General features: G+C 39.9%; 1 protein-coding gene across 1 annotated transcript in view; it reads left to right on the forward strand.

Annotated features, from left to right (window-relative positions):
* Positions 1 to 1,175: 1,175 nt before the first annotated feature.
* The window catches only part of LGR5 (leucine rich repeat containing G protein-coupled receptor 5), a 113,724-nt gene continuing 97,111 nt past the window's right edge, over positions 1,176 to 17,788 (forward strand). Inside the window, exon 1 of the mRNA XM_039866019.1 lies at positions 1,176 to 1,667. Within this exon, the coding sequence (XP_039721953.1) occupies positions 1,456 to 1,667 (212 nt within the window). The 5' untranslated portion in view covers positions 1,176 to 1,455. The remainder of the gene's footprint in view (positions 1,668 to 17,788) is intronic.

Consider the following 17,788-nt stretch of genomic DNA (forward strand, 5'->3'; position numbering starts at 1 on the left):
GTTCATATTGGAAAGTCAGCAGGACAGAGTAAGTGGAAGGAGATTAAGAGAGATCGTGACAGCGAAAAGGGTTCTCTGTCTCTGTCGTTCACGAAGCAGGGAAGCATTGTGTCCCACCAGAGTGAAAAGTGTGCATTTTTATGAGCTAATGTCACCGGCTTGGGTCATCACCTCTTTCAGCCACTCACTCAGGTCTGGAGACACTGACTTGTTCCTCTCTGAGGCCTCTTCTCTCAGAAAGCCCTAAATTCTTTTCCATCTTTCTCCAGAAGGTTCGCTATAGAACGCCGAAGTGTGTAAGAACACGCATTTTGCACTGGTTCTCATCGGCAATGGTTTTCGGAGCTCAGGGCCTCTCACCTGGGTGGGACCGCGCTTACTTAGAGAATCTTGCCCTGGGACACAGGATGAAAAGCCCTCCCCATAGCCCCCCGGGAAAAAACAAACAGCCATCTGTCTTCTTCCCGCATTGTTTTACTAAAGGTGACTTCTAGAGGATCCGAAAACACTTTAAAAATAGACACTTCGACTTCTTACCCGGATAAGTTAGGAAGGCAACAATGGAGTGCTTGCTCACGAGATGCTTTTATGTAGCCATTAACCCAACACTTTGATTTTAGGGCAGAAGCGAGCCAGACAGTGAGGCGTGAGGTAAGGATGAAAACGACCACCCATCATCCGCCTGGTGACGCCTGACTCCTTACCCTGATAACGTAACTATTTTTCTGGACTGCAGTTTAGTCTTTTTTTTTTTTTTTTTTTTTTTTTTAAGCACTCCGTGTATTTTATCCATTATTTGAAGTGAGCTTGGGAGAAGCTTGTCGCATCTTTTGGTCCCGGCGCGTCTGTCAGTGTCCCTCTAAAGCAGGTCTCTTTCGGCTCTCTGAGTCTCCAGGACGCGGGAGGGAGTGAGGGTAGGGGTCCCCTGCCCCTCACGCAGTGCTGAGCGCGGGAACGCGTCCCCCCGAGGCAAAGCTGAAGCGCCGAGAACGCGCCTGCTCCTCGCGCAGCCAGCAGCCTCCCAGCCCCGGACTTGGGAAAGGAGGGAGGAGGCCGGCGGAGGGAAAGCGGGGCCGGGCGGGGGGTGCCTGGGAAGTGGGGCTGCGCTGACGTCACTGAGCGCGCAATTCGGGCTGGAGCGCTTTAAAAAACGAGCGTGCGAGCGGAGATGCTGCTCCACACAGAGCAGCCGCCCGTAGCAGCAAGGCTCACCGCCCCTGCAGCGGCTGCAGCCAGGGCCGCTCCGGAGGTCCTCGTGGCGGCTGCGGGCACCTCCGGCCCCGCGGCCCTTCTCCCCCGCGCCCCCCGCCGGGGGGCAGAAGCGCAGCGCCCCGCTCTGCAGAACCGCGCTGAGCTACAGAAGCCTGCGGAGCCGCGTCCGGCTCGCCACGATCCGCAGCGACCCCGGCGCTGCCTCGCGACCGCGTCCCGCTCGCGGCCCCCTGCCCGGGCACCATGGACACCTCCTCGGTCGGCGTGCTCCTGTCCTTGCCTGTCCTTCTGCAGCTAGCGGCCGGGGGCGGTTCGCCAAGGCCCGGCGCACTGCTTCGGGGGTGCCCCGCACACTGTCAGTGCGAGCCCGACGGCAGGATGCTGCTCAGGGTGGACTGCTCGGACCTGGGGCTCTCGGAGCTGCCCTCCAACCTCAGCGTCTTCACCTCCTACCTGTAAGTGCACCCCCCACCCCCAACACTCCACTCCGGAAGGGGGCAAGAGGGGAAGGGAGGCTAGTCCAAGACCAGGCTGGGGACTCCTCTGCTCCCACCTGCCCTGGAGGGGGCGGACAAGTTTGCAAAGGGCATCTTGGCCCGAAGTGTTTGGGCCCCAGGGAAATGCACGTGTCTTAGCGAGTAGTACGACCGCACTTTCTGGATCTGCAGAGAAACGGCTTCAAGTGCAACCCGGGGAAAGAGCTGGTGAGCCTCAGCTTCCCGGTCCGGCTCTAGGCAAGTCGCAAGGCGAATTCCTCCGAGTGTAGGCATTTGCCTGAAGTGTGGGCAATTGTGCTCCGAGTCTGGAACCCAAGGGCGGGCTGCCTGGTTGGTCCCTGCCCCCATCTCGCCTCCCCTCCGCGTCCTGTCGCGTTCCGCGAAGAGATGGGCTGTAAAAAGTTTCCCCAAAGAACTCCAACTTGCCCAGCTCCAAAGGAACTTACTCTGCATCCCTTGCACGGTCGCGTAATGTAACCTTTTTCTTTTCTTTCTTTCATCCCCCCGCCCTTTTTTTAATGAAGTGATTAAAATGTGGCAACCACAAACCCCGATTAGAGCTGCCAGAACGTTATCTTTACCTTTGGCTGCCCGAGCCGCCCTTTGAAGTGCCGGCCACCACAGTGTAATCTTTAACCATCTCCTCCTCCCGGGAGGAAAAGGGAAGTGGGCTGTAAGCGGTGGGGCGAGTAAACAGTGGCGCCAACACCAAAGAGGAGACCTGAATCTTTCTGTCATCCCTTGGGGATCCTCACACTCCTTCTCCCCCCATCACAACCTCCAAAACCCTTATCGCGGACACGAGGCAGCGGCTCATTTCATAATTTTATCTGGAAAATCCAAGCCCGGAGGGTAACAGGTGGTTGGGTGGATGAAGGACCAAGGAGACTACTCTCCCTCCCCGTAAGGAGAATCTGGGGCTCAGTTCCTTCTGGCAGAGAGACCAGGGTCGAGGCCACTCAGGAAAGGGGGCACTGGTGACAAGGTGACACGATTAGGTTTTAATTGGAAGCACTGCAGTGAGCCCACCCCAAGCCCACACAATCTGTTTCGGCTTCTCTGATGTACCTTGGCAGGAGCTAGTTGGATTGTTTGTGAACGAGTTCTTTCTTCTGCTTAGTTGTTTTCTGGAGGGAAGAAACATGAAAAGGCTTGCACAACGCTTTCCACTAAATAGTGATTCTTTTTCTGGAGACAGACTGAGGAAGAAAAAAAAAATTTTTTTTAACTTGCTTTAATATTGTGCAAATAGAGGGACCATCCTGCTAGGGGTTAGCAGATGACACTCCTCTCTTCATCTGCCATAAAACGATTTTGACTGCTTTCTTTACCTAAAAGGATTATTAAGTTATCTATTTCCCCACCAGGTTTCCCTTTAATCGCACTGGTTGCCTGTGGCAGTGATATTTTGACAATGATAGAAATCTGCTCTCCTAATTCATTCTCCAAGAATTCACCTTTCTTCCTCCTAAACAGCTGTTTGTACTATAGAGTGAAATGCTCGTCCCAATCTCTGGTTTAACTGCTAAACTCAACGTATCAAGAATCGTGTGTTCTCCTGCATAGTGAATGTCTGAGAGCAGTGTGGCAATTTCACAGCCTAGAACTACCTTCCCCATCTCCCTGAAGAAAGTGACTGTATGTGAGAGAAATGTGCGAGCCCCTCAAACACTTACCTATTTAAATCATACACTCATTTTAAAACATATATAAGAATACCGAAAAGAAATTTATTAGTAGTAGGATGCTTTTTTTTTTCCTCACTTGAAAGAAGGAACATTGTTAGGCTTCTGTTACTAAAATTCAGTATGAAATGCTGATTCAAATCATTTCTCACATATCTCAAATGCATTTAACTGCGTCCTCTGTGTGCTTAGGAGATCTTACTGCCACTGTTCCCCATCTATCTATCGTTATAGATAACCCTTTGGAGTTAAAATACCATTAGGAAATTAATTGTCATCTTTTTTTCATGCTATTTGATTGGGCTAAAGAGACATTTTCTCAGTGCCCTATAAAATATTAAACTCGGAGTGTCTGTGAAAAGTGTCACGGTGAATGTTAAATACTTGCTTCTAGTGGTTAACACTTCAAGGAGCATGAGTGCAAAATGTAGAAATCAGTCCTGAAGTAAACAACCAAACTGATGGTCTTCAGAATATGTGATTTCGGAATTTGGTCTTCTTATAGAGTACAAAATGCCAGGAACCATGGGATGGATGCCTTTCCTTTATGGGTTGAGGGGTTGGGAGTTTTGGGGGGTTTTTTCGGTTTGTTTTTACAACCACAGGAAATCTGTGCACACATTAAGGGTAAATGGTGCCCTCTTTTGGTTACACCTAAAATTATCTGTCCTTTTCTGCCTTCACTTGTGTACTCATAACCTACAAGAGGAATTTTTATTTACCCATATTCAAATAAATAAGCATGTATCTTACTGGTTTTCTTATTTTAAGAAATAACTTCCCTTTTCTCTTGAAAGGAAACACTAAATTACAACCCTACTCCACTGGGACCCAGTGGTAATTAAGCTTTGATGAGAAAGTTGCAGTGTGCAAAGACTTATGTGGGTAAAAGGCCAGACTACTATCTTTTTTTGTTTGTAGTAGGTTATCACCATTTATTAAAGTCAAAATGTTATCTCTTAATCTTACTCCCTTCCTCACAAAAGAACAAGCATTTTATTTTCTTCAAACAGATTGATGATGGCAAGTTCCAGCTGTAGACATTTGGCAAATAGATTTGCCACAATCAGAGAGCCGGCTAGTCAGACTCTTAGGTAAAGAAAGTTTCCTCTCTTCATAGAAGGCTAGAGCTATTTATGTGCAGTTTTATAATCTTTCTGCCCCAGAAAAGCTAAATCCTAAGCCAGTCCAAACATTAATATTAACTCTCTTTGCTTACTGAACTACATTCCCCAGTAGCTCTGTAATTGGACCATGGAACATGGTGGAAACACTGGAAAAATCCCAATCTTAATCTCCTCTCTCCCTCCCTCCCTCCTTTCCTCTCTCTCTTTCTCTCTCTCTCTCTCTCTCTCTCCCCGCCCTTCTCTCTCTCTCACTCTCTCCCCCAGTAGTTATGGCTGTGATTTTACAAAAGGAACTAATAAAGCTCACTCAGAATAAAATAAGGAAAACACCAACGTTGAGACATAAAAGCAGACAATAATTGTTGACAATGTTTAATACTTCTCAATTTACCAGTAATCTGTCAGAAATAAAGTAGCTCTAGCATCTAATTTTATTATAAGTAAATTATTTTAATGCACCAAATGTGAACTTTTTTGCTAATAGTCTTGAAAGTAAGCTCCCCTGTGCTACCTTGATGTGACTTTCATCCAGTTAGTGTGGCATTCATATAGAAAACTAAATTCTAATCAATATCCTAATATAATAAACGTACTTTCTTTTTGATCTAGACAGCCATTTTATTTTCAAATGAAAACGGAGGTTTTTTTTCTTGCTATTGCTTAAGACATGGACATTTCATCCACAAGCAAATTTATATCACGTGAACCAAAAGAACTAGGAGAAATTTTCTTTTAATTTACTGTAGTTTGGTTATTTTTCTTTAAGTAACTTTGGAACAAAATTACTTTTATACAAAATTGGTAAACTTGATATTAATTAGAACTGATCAAAAATCTCAGATTAAGTATGGCCCTGGTGTTGTACATGTGTTTTAAGCATTTAAAATGTAGTTTCAAAATTTAAAAATATTTTTAAAATCTTCTTTGAAAATTGTTTCATATATTTCTGCTTTCTTTCCAGCAAAGTATTTCAATAAAGGAAAGTGTTTGTACTTTAGTAGTGGTTACAAAAGCCTTAACTGTTATAACAGTCTTAAATTTTAGATCAATTGCAAAATTATAAAGTTTGCTCTACAACCAATCTACTTTTAAAATTTCTTTAAAATGTAATAATGCCAATGATTTTTCTGCATTTTAATCAAGTTCTTCCTTTTTCTCCAGAATTCCCAGGGTTTTTTTTAGAAGTATTGTTGTTATGGGGGCATTTATTGAAACTAATTGACTAAATTAGTCTGAGTGATTTTTTTTTAAGGAAAGGTTCTGATTCAAGCAATTTTTTGGCATAGATTTAGAATAAATATTTTACTGAATATGTTCAACATATGCATGGCAGAGTTTGTGTGACAAGAATGAATTTTCACATACAATAAACATGATCTTCAATCAGACCTTCTGCCTTTTTTCCTCCTTATGTGTTTTCTTCAAAGTAAAGGAGTTCTGATAAGTAAGAAAAGGTAGCAATCACAAATGAGTTAGAAGATTGGAATCAAGAAATAACCTTTTAAGTTAAATAAAATTATTTTTTGATAATGGAACCATTCCCATTTGGATGTACTTTAAAAAGTTTCGAATCACAAAACTGATCTATGATTTCTCACAGTTTTTTTTAATCTGACTCATTTGATTGTTTTGAATTTCCAAAACATATAACTGTCAAAGGCATAGGAATGTTATCTAAGTAAGCAATAAATTCAATAAAGCTATTATTTAAAATTAAAGATGTTGTAGAGCATTTATAGTTTTATAACTGAGACCTAATATCTACCTATCTTGGTAAAACATTTTTATATTTCTTACATTAAATTCATACATTTAAGTCATTTTGGCTATAAATTTAACTATGTTTCCAATTAATCCAAATCATATGCCATAAGATAGAAATGAAAAACAGTAGTGAACTCTGCATTGAACAGTTTTGTGAAGTAATGTTTTTGGTTTGGTTCAGTTATTTATATAAATTTGGAGTAATGCTAAATAGTACATTTCTTTGTAAACACCCCTACAAGTCGGTATTTCTGGTAAATTGAATTCTTCATGAGAAGACAAATTCCTTCCTTAGAGATTCAACCTCCTCACTCCTGTTGCAATGTTTTCCTCTATAGAGTCTCATTTCGTAGTAGAGAGATGAATCCGACTGGCTTTAGAGCACATTGATATATTACATACCAAAGAAATCAAGCTGATTATCTAGTACTGTTGCTATTCTTACTGTATCTTAGTAAAATTTTATTTGTTAGATCTACTCTTGAATTCAAACTTACTACAACTTTTTTATTCCCTGATCTGTCAGCTTCAACCCATATTTTTATTCAGTCACTGTAGATGTCAACTACATGTTCACTTTCACCAGTGGAACTTATCTATGGGGAAAGGAGACATTTCACAGGCTATAAGGTGGAATTTTTTAATTAAAATTTTCATAATTCAAAATTATTTTTGTTTTGCATTGGTTACATGGTAGGAAACAGGCCCATTCTTAAAATCCCTGGCATTTTCTCTCACCTCTTCCAGTTAATTTTTTGTTACGTTGATTGAACCCAATGGATACGCCTTATTTGAAACTGGTAGGTAGAAGACCATTTGTCATTTAATTTCAAGAAATGGAATTTGTTATCTAGCAGTAATGCTAACATCCTGTTGACAAGGTGTTAGCATTAGTAGGGAAATTATTTACAAAATGTTTTGTGAGCAGGAGTCCTTCCTCATACCCTCATCTATTACCCCTATTCTCAGTGCTGAAGTCTGGGATTAGAGAAGCTGAAATTTACTTTGAGAGTATGCAAAGGAACCAACCCATGTCTACGAAATCATCTTCCTTAAAGTCAGATGGAATAACACTTCAAGATGTGATGATCTCTCTTCCTTCATGGTTTATCTTCCTCACTAGCTCTTCCAGTGTAGGAAATTTCCACTTTATATCCCAGTGCCCACGCCAGTGCCTGACACTTAAAGAATGTGTAGTAAATATTTGTAATGAGGAATTGAATAGAACTGGCTGAACCAGCTGCTGAAATCCCAGTGGCTAAAAGAGGTCAAGAAAGATAGATTGAAAATTAGGTATCTGGAAGTAACAAAACAACACAGGGCTACTAGTATCCTGCAATTATGGCCCAGTCCCATTTGAAATACAATTAAAATGTGTTCAGCTTAAATGATGCAATGAGTTGTTTATTTTAATAAATACACCAGAATTTGCATATGTAAATTACTTTATTATTTTAATAACAACAACAATAATAATAACAGCTAACCTATTGTACTTCTTGAGTGCCAGGCATTATGCTAAGTACTTCACTCAATCATATGTCCCACAACAACCTGCGACACAGGTACTATTATCTTTCCTAACTTGGGGGCCCATAAACTTATTCTAATGATGTTTCCATCGCTCAAAATATTTTTAGCCCTCTTTGAAGTTATCTTCAGGGCCAGAAATTTACCAGAAATTATACAGCCTTCTGCTGTATAGTTACGCCTCAATGTAATTGTAATTGGTGCTGAAATATTTCAGGACATTTTTATTTTCAGGAACACAATTTATGAAGCTCTAATACCAGAAATATTTCCTCAGGGAATCCTGGGAAATCCAGTTTTTAATTTTCAATAAAATGAAAAATATATAGCTTAGGGCCAAGATTCTAAGTTTAATAAATACCTTTTGTATATCTATTTTCTTAATACCACAGAAACATTTTTTTTTATCTCCAAGACAGATAAATTATGGCAGCTGCCCTGAGTATTATAAAGAGTGATCAATTAACTGATAACTTCCAAGTCAAGAATAAAACTACTTTTGTTCAAGTAAAGTAGATGCATTCTTTGGAATTCTTTCTCAATTCAGAGAGACATGAACTTTCTTAACAGACCAATGTTATTTGAGTTTTTATTCACTTTTATAACTGATGAGATGAAATTAATTGATGTCACGAAGGTATTCTCCATACTGTATTTGATTCAGAATGGAGAATTACTTGGAAGTTTTGTACACACACACATATGTATAATGCATAGTTTAACAATTATGGCAGTGATACAGATTTCTTTGTAAATTAGAAATCTAGATAAGTCAGAGAAGAAACTTTCTTGAACTATTCATTTAATTTCTTCAGTCCTTCAATTCATTTGCTCTATAAACCTAACATGTGATCATTATTTATTATATGAGAAAGTTGCCATTTAATTATAAATAATATTCAATGTAAAGAGCCCCTCATCAAGTAAGAACTGATGTTTAGAAATTTTAGGAGACATTGAAATATAATCTTTAACATTTCTTAAAACAGTACTCTCAACTCTTGTTTTCTATTAACATTAATAATTCAAAATTGTTCACCCCTAATTTTCAAGGGTCTCATTTTTTAATATATGCACATTATTTCCACATTGATTTTATCCTTCTTGCCTTCAGAAGGAGTTTTGTTTCATCTTCTAATAAGGACTGTGGTGGTCAAGAGGGAAGAAAGCGACCTCATGCATGCACTAATACACACACCAATACCCCAGTAAGAAACAATTTTCTTTGTGCCATTTGCTCAGTGGAAATGATACATAACATTGACATGGCTTGACAGTGGAGAGCCAACCCTTTTGAGGGGAGAGATTGAGCTGACTGTGTGAAGGCACCTTCAGTTTGGTTCAGAAGCTGAAATGCAGAAGACAATTGTCCTGGCAAAGGGAGCCCAACTCCAGCTGAGAACGTGTGCACTGAGCTGACCTTCCTCGTCAGCCTGCCAGCTGAGATTAAGCTTCCCTCAAGTGGTCCCTTGTTAGCACAGCCTTTTCCCCAGTGTTGCTCATCTTTCACAACTGGAAGCCAAGTGTTTCAAACTGTTACTCAATTTTGCAGCCAAATTCTTTTATTTCCTCCTTCCACCTCCTTTTCTCTTACTTTCTCACTTTCTCTCTCTCTCTCTCTCTCACACACACACACACACACACAATACACACACAAACTGTGATGGCTAACCTTATGTGCATACCTTCCTTCCCAAAGTCCACACTAAGACCCTAAGAATTTTTACGTTTTACTGAAAAACTAGTAAATATTTTTGTGCTTCTTTTTTTTCTTGAAACCTTGATTAAGTAGAACAAGGACGTCTACAAAAGATGTCTACTTGCAAATATAACCTTCCTTTGATCAAAAAAGCCACAAAAGTGTAGTTCTCAGGAAAGTGGAAAACCACACATGATCTCAAGTGGAAAAAATATAAAGAATTTGCTGAATTTTTAACCTTAGTACATAACAAAGATATTATTTTAATCTTGGTTGGTTAATGTGGGCTGCGTTATGACTTTCATTGTGTTGTGTTTGGTTTTACCCAGTGTTATTTTAATGAGTTTATAGGTTCAACACACAAAACACTACATGGCACTTGAAGTTTTTCGGTTATAAATTTTCTTGTGAAGCACTTACTTGAAGGAACTCTGTTACATAATCAATTGGTCTTTAAATCTGTCAGCACAAAAATAAACTTTCGCTTTTTGTATGCATATACAGTGAGGATTATTTGGTTATAAAAAAACAAATAAAAATTTCCATGGAAGGAATTACATTCTTTAACCATCTATTTTGTGTATATATTGAGACTTCTACAATAAACATTGATTCCACAATGTATTTTGAATGAATCTACAGAACGAGTTTGGAGTCTTCTAGTAAAGGCTGAAAAGAAATCTTCCTCTTTATTTTCTCTTCATTCTTCCTGTTCTGATGGGATCCTTAGCAGACAGACATACCCGCGTAGAGTAGATCTACTCTATTATTGTTTTACTGTCAACTGCCCAATAGAGTAAAACCTAGGGGAATAAATGTCAAGAGAGGTGGTAAGGCAGAGGGAATCCGCTACGGAAGGAACAATGCAGGCAGCACTGAGAGACTGTGAGACTTCCAATAGGCACCCGGACCCCAGATGGTTCACTTCTCTTGTGTCTCTCTTTATCCTTCTTCATCTCTCACTTCTCGATAACATCAGAGGAGAACTGGAAGCATGCATTTTCTTTATCTCAGACACTTTCTCCTTAGGCCTTCAAAGGACAAGGTGAAGGGAAGTTTAGAAAAAAGAGTCTTTGGGATTAAAGTATCAACTCTAAGTGCACTGAAATTGGGGATTTTTATTTTAACTTGGGGAAGCCACATTACTATCCTTGTGGTGGGAAGCCTTATCTCACTGCAGCCCCCACTTCCCCAGCAGCTGTTGTTCTCTGGGGCTCAGTGCAACAGAGTACAGAAGGAAGTTCAAGATCTTTTTTCATTGAGTCTTCAAGCTCGGGTAGCAAAAGGAAATCCCAGTTAAACCAGATTCTCCCAGGGTGTAAGCTTATCTCATTTGAAGATCTCAAAAGTTTTAGCAACATGATTAGCTGAAAGCAAGTATCCACCTTCCACCTTACAGCTGCCAGCCTTCCAGCATAAGGTCTACTTCCCCAGGCTCTTATAATTGTAAAAAGTGTCGGGTGGATATGGTCCAGTCCCAAATAACTATTACATGGTAATTTGAAGCTCCCTTTGCCTTAGCTGTAGAAACTCCTCACAACAGTGTTAATTATATATTGGGATGGAAAGGCTAATTTTGGTAGATTTATGTTAATTATAATAAAATCAATTCAGAGCTTGAGCTAATAGACAACTACATTTAGAGTAAGTTCTACTATAAAGAACTCAAAGGATAATCTTTTATCCACAAATTACCAGAATGACTAAGCTGTATACCTAAGGTCACATTACACAATGCAAGGCTGAAATTTAATCATGATTGCTAGAGAATTGCCCTAATTGCCCAAATAAACAGAATTAAAATCACTTAGATGCGTTGCAAAGGTTTTTGATAAGTCAAGCTATGTCTACCCATGGGATTTATAGTGGAAAGGATCTTGGAAGTCACCTAATCTAATACCTTCACAGGTGATGAAAATCATGCTCATAAGAGGTAAATGACATTCCCAAAATCACATAGCTGGCAAAAATGGAATTGGAACCCAGGTGTCCCAAAAACTGTCGAGTGTTCCTTCCTGTAAACTGTTGGCTACAATGCCAGATATGTAAATGAATTCTAAAACTCCCGGTTACTTTTCTCGATGTTTCCAAATATCTTGTTTCTTTTGTATATGTATTCATATCTAAGTATGTGTCTGAATTTTAACCTTATCATCTTTTTTTGACCCATCATTGATACAGATAAGGTATATTCTGAATCGCCTAAAAATCTGTAGGATAGAAAGGAACAATCGAATTAAGTTTGAAGACTAAATAATTTCCCAAGTTTTTGTCCATTGTAGTTAAACACACCATATTGTAATTTCGATTTTATTTGTGACCTTAATTTGACCAATTTTAATGTCTCATTAATATCACATTAATGTCTCTTGTATCTGTTCCCTTACTCCTCTAGCACTGAAATCATATTAGTTCAGGCTCTCACTTTTCACCTGGATAACCGTGGCAGTCTTCTGCCTCAGTCTGCATGACCCCCAAGATACACACACTCCCTACCACCCCACTAGTCTGTTCAAAATGCAACTCTAGTTATGTCTCTCTTCAATCCTTCAATAGTTTCCTGTGGCTTTCATGATACAGTTTAAATCCTCAGTTTAACCCACAAAGCCAACTTCTCTTGCCTCATCTCTTACCTGCATACCCTGCGGCCAGTTCCTCCTTCCTAGTACCCCACGTTTTCTTCTCTCAAGCTACATCAAACTATCCTCTATAATTTCCATGTTTCATACCTCCAGGTATTCACATGTGTTGGTCTCTGCTTGAAATGCCTTTCTTCTTTTTCATCTTGCTAACCTTGGTGAGTTTTCCTATACTCAGTTCAAACATTACCTCCCCTGGAAAGCTTTCTGTGACCCACTATTTTAGAAACCTGTCTTTGATGGTCTCACATGATGTTGAACCTCCCTGTCAAAGCACTCACCACACTTCGTCACCAAACTTGATCTACTCTGTTTTTACTACTGGACTATATATCCCTTGAATTGTAGATTTTCTTGGACGAAAGAAGAAAGGAGTCTCCATGGGTTTTGAATCAGAACACAGAATCTCTGTGTATTAATCATGTTTTTCAGTTTTTTGTACTTTATGATGCTTTGCTATCTTGGGGCCTTGCTGACCTAGGAGAGAATGCCCCTCCCAGGGCTAGCTAACAACTCCTCTGGAAGCACGCCTTTCTTGTGCAAACCAACCAACCAAAGCCTACACCTCCAACCACCTTTTTTATCAGCCTATGGCAGGGCTCTTACACTCTATGTAAATATTCCCTGTCCTAATCACCTCAGAGCCAGGTAACAGACAACTCATGACAACCCCTTCACTCTACAGACTGCAGAAATTATTCTAACTAGCCAATTCCAAGCCTGCTTACCCTGTCCATTTCTCCCCATGGAGACCGCAATAAAGTCTCTTGCCCATGCTTTCCTCCCCGTCTTCTGTCTCCTGACTGACCAAGATGCTTCCCCATATTGACATGATGTGCCCCCTATACTCTCGAGAACTGTAACTATCTTTTCAATAGCAATTGCCTCCTGAGCTATACCCAAATAATATTAAAACCTACATTTTAAATAAAACACTCTGTGCCTATGCATACCTGTGCTTGGGCAACTTGAGAAGAGGATATGACCAGGGCACACTTGAAGGAGAATGAGAACCATTTTCTCTCTCCAAGAGACGCTTTTCTGATTCCCTAAACTCTACATAAGATTCTCACTCTGTCCACACCTAAGATGTAAGGTGCCAATTTTTTGACCACCAAATGTGTAACAGAGCAGATGAGCTGATATAATCTCTGTTATAATCTTATAATGTGGTGATAGAGAGGTCCTTCCCTCTAAACTTGGCAGACTGTATTGTTTGTAAATTCCCATGACAGAAAGAAAAAAAGTCAAACAATGCTTTTAATGCTCTTACCCCCCAGTTTCTCATTTGACCTTCATAATATATAGTAAAATAGTTATTACTATCCCGACTTTGGGGATGAGAACATTTCTTGACAAAGATCACAGCCTTATCTTGAGTGACCTTGGCAGGTATTCTGGTGCCCCATTTTTCTCACCTGTAAAATGGCAATAATAATGACATCTACCTCACTGGGTTGTTGTGAAGATTGGTAAGATAATGCAGGTAAAGCACTTTGAACAGGACCTCACATGTGGAGCTTGCATTAAATGTTAGGCACTATTGTTTGTTGGTCCTGATGTTTAGTTACTTCAATGCTAAACCCATGCTTTTCAAATAAACAGCGTTGCCTCTTATTGTTATTCCCCAAAATATCTATGTTAATTGCCCTGAAATTTCACAAGTGTAAAAACATAATTTTCGTTAAACAAGATTTCTTTTAACGTTAAAAACAGGTAGAGAACAGCAGAGAGGTGCCTACTGGGTAAAAGATAGGGGAAGCAAAAAGAGGTAGCCTCCAATGAGTAGGAGATCACCCAGCATCTGTGTAAGTAAAAATATTCTTTCATCCCTGCTTCTTAGTATCAAATAGATAAAATATTCTATATCTTAAATGAAATTTATATTCTCATCTGTGTGCATAGCATTGTGTAGATATTACACAAATCTCCAGGGTGGCTGACTCCTGAGTGAACGCTTTGTCACAGATTGTGGGCCAGTGGCCCAGTGTTAGGGGTCCACTTCTTAAATACAGTTTAATGAATGGCCCACAATTTGTGGTCCTGGGCTTGCATTGTGTTTATCCTCTCATTTTTTATCTCATCCAACCCCATGGTTTTTCCTGAGTATGAAAGAAAAATTCAAGTTGCTAAGTTTTGGGGCCCCTAGAAGCTCCAGTCTCAGCAGCTGCTTGCTACAGCAGCAGGCAAGAGTGAGAGGGGACAGGGAATCTAACCTTTCCTCAGAGCCAAAGATGCACTCAAGAAAAACCAAGTTTTCAGCACATGCGCGCGCACACACACACACACACACACACACACACACAATGTATTTGGTTATTTTTTTATATTAACAACTGAAAAAATAATTCTCCCAGGGGGGAAAACATTAAAGAATAAGCTTATGTTTATCAAAAATACATTCAAAAGAGTTGAATTTTCATGAGGAATTTCTTTGTAGCTCTCTTTGATAAAGAAGCAGTTGGTTCAATGCAATTATAGGAAGAATCTTGCCAGTCACTGATGACAACGAGGCTAAAATTATTTCCTGGGGAATGATCAGTACCAGTAACTTAAACCTGTGAGGGCGTTGGGATTCAAAGTTACATAGGGGGTCAAAGTACTGCTTGGGCTTGTATTTGAGCAGGAGCCTCTGGAATTAGGCCCAGTGATCCCCAGCAGAGAAGAGAGATGGATGGACGGTTCTGAGATCATAGAGTCTTTTAACTCCGCTGGATGAGCCCTGTGTCACCATTGCCACAGATTCTTTACACCCCTCTACAGCAGAGGCCATCTGCATCACCCATCACCAATGAAATCGAGAAAGCAGGTCTGAAAAGAACAAGGGAACGCTCCCCTGGAGCAACACTTTTATGTCTTACTAGATGTGAAGAGATGATCCTGGAATTCTCAAGTGCCTACTGAATTTCTAAAGTAGGAAGCTAATTTATTTTACAGCCCTAAAGCCAAAACTGAAGGAACTGTCAGGCAGACATTTATTATGTGTTATCCAGCAGTACAGATTGGAGAAGTGGGATCTGTCAGCCCAGCTTTATTAAGCAGTTTAAACAATCACTACACTAAGAAGGATCAGGAGGCAGCAAAACCTGAACATTTTCAAATGAAGTGTCAGAAAGGTCTCTTCTCAGGCAAAGTGAATTCTCCAGGTAGAGAGGGGGTAACAAGAAAGCAACAACGCAGAAGAGACTATGGCAAATAAGAAAAGAATTAGAAAGTGTCAAGAGGGATTCACAGATGAGGTGAACTGCAGGATAGAGAGAAGGAAGAGTGAGGCAAGAGGACAAGCCCCGGGCTACTTCTCTGCTGTGGATTTGGCTCATCCAATAGGTAGAATTCACATCTTCAGGGAGTCTACACACACACACACACACACACACACACACACACACACACAGAACGCACGCATGCAGCACACAGGCACACCTCTGCATTTACACATGAAAGAAAAGGAAACTCATTTTGGAAACAACCTCAAAATCTCAAAATACATATATCTACGTACTCTACCCATAGGATGTTAAGGCAACTGACACACTCCTAGGAACTGGGAAATAATGAACACCAGGGTGCAAGAAAACAAACAAACAAACAAACAAAAATCACACATTCAGAGGAGAGGTGCTTCTATATCCATGGTTCTCAAATTTGTCTCCAACTGAGACCTAATGTTAACCATCTCGAGGCCCTGATCACACACCAAACCAACTAAATCATAATCTGGCGGAATAAGGTAGGCGTCCAAATAATTTTTCACTCTCTAAGGCAAATTCAATGTGCAAGTAAGTTTTGAGGACTACTGAGCTAGATCTAGATACCCCACTAATCCACCGTGGAATCTCTGGCTAGATACATAACCTCCCTGCCTCAATTTTCACATCTGTAAAATAAAAGGTAAGCACATGCTCAGAGGTCTCTCCTAATTCATTCGTTCTACGAATCTATCAGCTTGACATTTGTGAGTACTTTAACAGGGCAGGTGTAGCAGGATTATAGAAAAGGAGGTTTCTACACACCCACAGCATTTTGTGCAGCAAATCTGGGAGCATTGTTTACTCTCCTGCAGTGAACATTACTTAAAATGACTTTATTTGTTTTACAGTTTAGAGGGCCTCTGTAGGTAGCCTCAGGAGCCCATTCATTTCATTAACATTAAATCAACAAGCAGAACTTCTCTCTGCCTCTTTCGACCAGGATTAATGGATTTTGGCATGATTTGTGCATCTAGCAGCAAAAACTCATGCTGAGAAAGTTAGCAGGCTTGACTAATTCCCAGCAGTGGTAACTTCATAAACTTACTTTAAGCTTTTAACTTTGACTGAAGATTAAAGGTAATAACTTCACACCGTTACATTTGAATGCATCATACTCAAGATGTATAAAAAAACTTTATAAAAATGACAATTTGATAAATTAACATTATACATGTTCATGTATGTATATATATTTGTGATTTTACACTTATGAAAATACTCAGTTCTATGTATACATAAAAAAGGAGCCTCTAAAACACTGAGATGTATGTAATAAATAATCATTACACTAAAGAGAGTATTCACAGATGCCTATATAAAGTGTAAGCATGAGAACGTGTGGTTAGAATATCGTACGTATGCTAATAGAAGGCCCAATTTTGTGTGAAACTGGAACGTGATGGACTATTGGATATGAATAATTTTCTGGGAAGCAAAATGATTCTGCTCTATGAGACCAGTTATCACCTATAAAGAATTCTCCGTATGACTATGCTTGTACTTTTTTCTTCCAGACAGTCTTAAATTAAATTCAAAATTCAGCGAAGTCTGCATGAAGAAGAGAGAGAAAAGGAAAAAATACAATATTTCCAGCCCATCTGACAAGACTACATAAAAAGCTTTTGATCAAAGGGTCTTAAGTACACTTTACTGGTGTGACAAACAACATTTTTATCCCTTTATTAGATTTATTTTTCTTCTGAAAACTGCAGTGACCAGGGTATGGTTTGTGAAAGAAAGCTGGCAGGGTTGTGTTCTTTGATTCCTAATTAACACCTTCAGTCTCAAAAGAGAACCAACAGAAATACCATAAAATGTTGCAGCTGCGTTGTGATTCCGCTTGGTTGGTTTGTTAAAAGTCGGCTGGGCACTGGCAGCTGCAATAAAGGGAACGCTCAATGGGTGTTTTGTATTGTGCCCACTGAAGTGAAAGAAGGCAACCATTTTATTTTTCAAATGGGCAGCTGCAGAGGGAGGTTTAAATGGAGCTAAATACAAGATTTACTGTTAATTTATAGTAAATATATAAAGAAAATAAAACTTAACTCTTACCGTTTTACAGTCACGTAACAGAAATTTTAGCAAGAAATTATTAGGGACAATAATTTTGGAGCTCTTTAGCAGCTGATATGGGGAATCTGGCAATAAGGAATAGCATTCATTATTAAAATCAAAATAGCCTTTTTGAAAGAGCTGAGTAAGCCAATGCTTTAGAAATGGACATTTCCACTTTGAAAAGTAAAGGTATATCTTTCCTGTCTTTGGTAATGGGACTCCCTCATCCTACTTTATTGAAACCCTAAAATTTGTTCAGATGGGAATTGAGTAAGATTCCATACACTCCTACCTCGCTTTTTTTTAAAGAGCATGGAGTTGAATTTTTG

The sequence above is a fragment of the Pteropus medius genome, unplaced genomic scaffold, assembly GCF_902729225.1.
Source record: "Pteropus medius unplaced genomic scaffold, Ma_sr-lr_union100, whole genome shotgun sequence".
NCBI lineage: Eukaryota > Metazoa > Chordata > Mammalia > Chiroptera > Pteropodidae > Pteropus > Pteropus medius.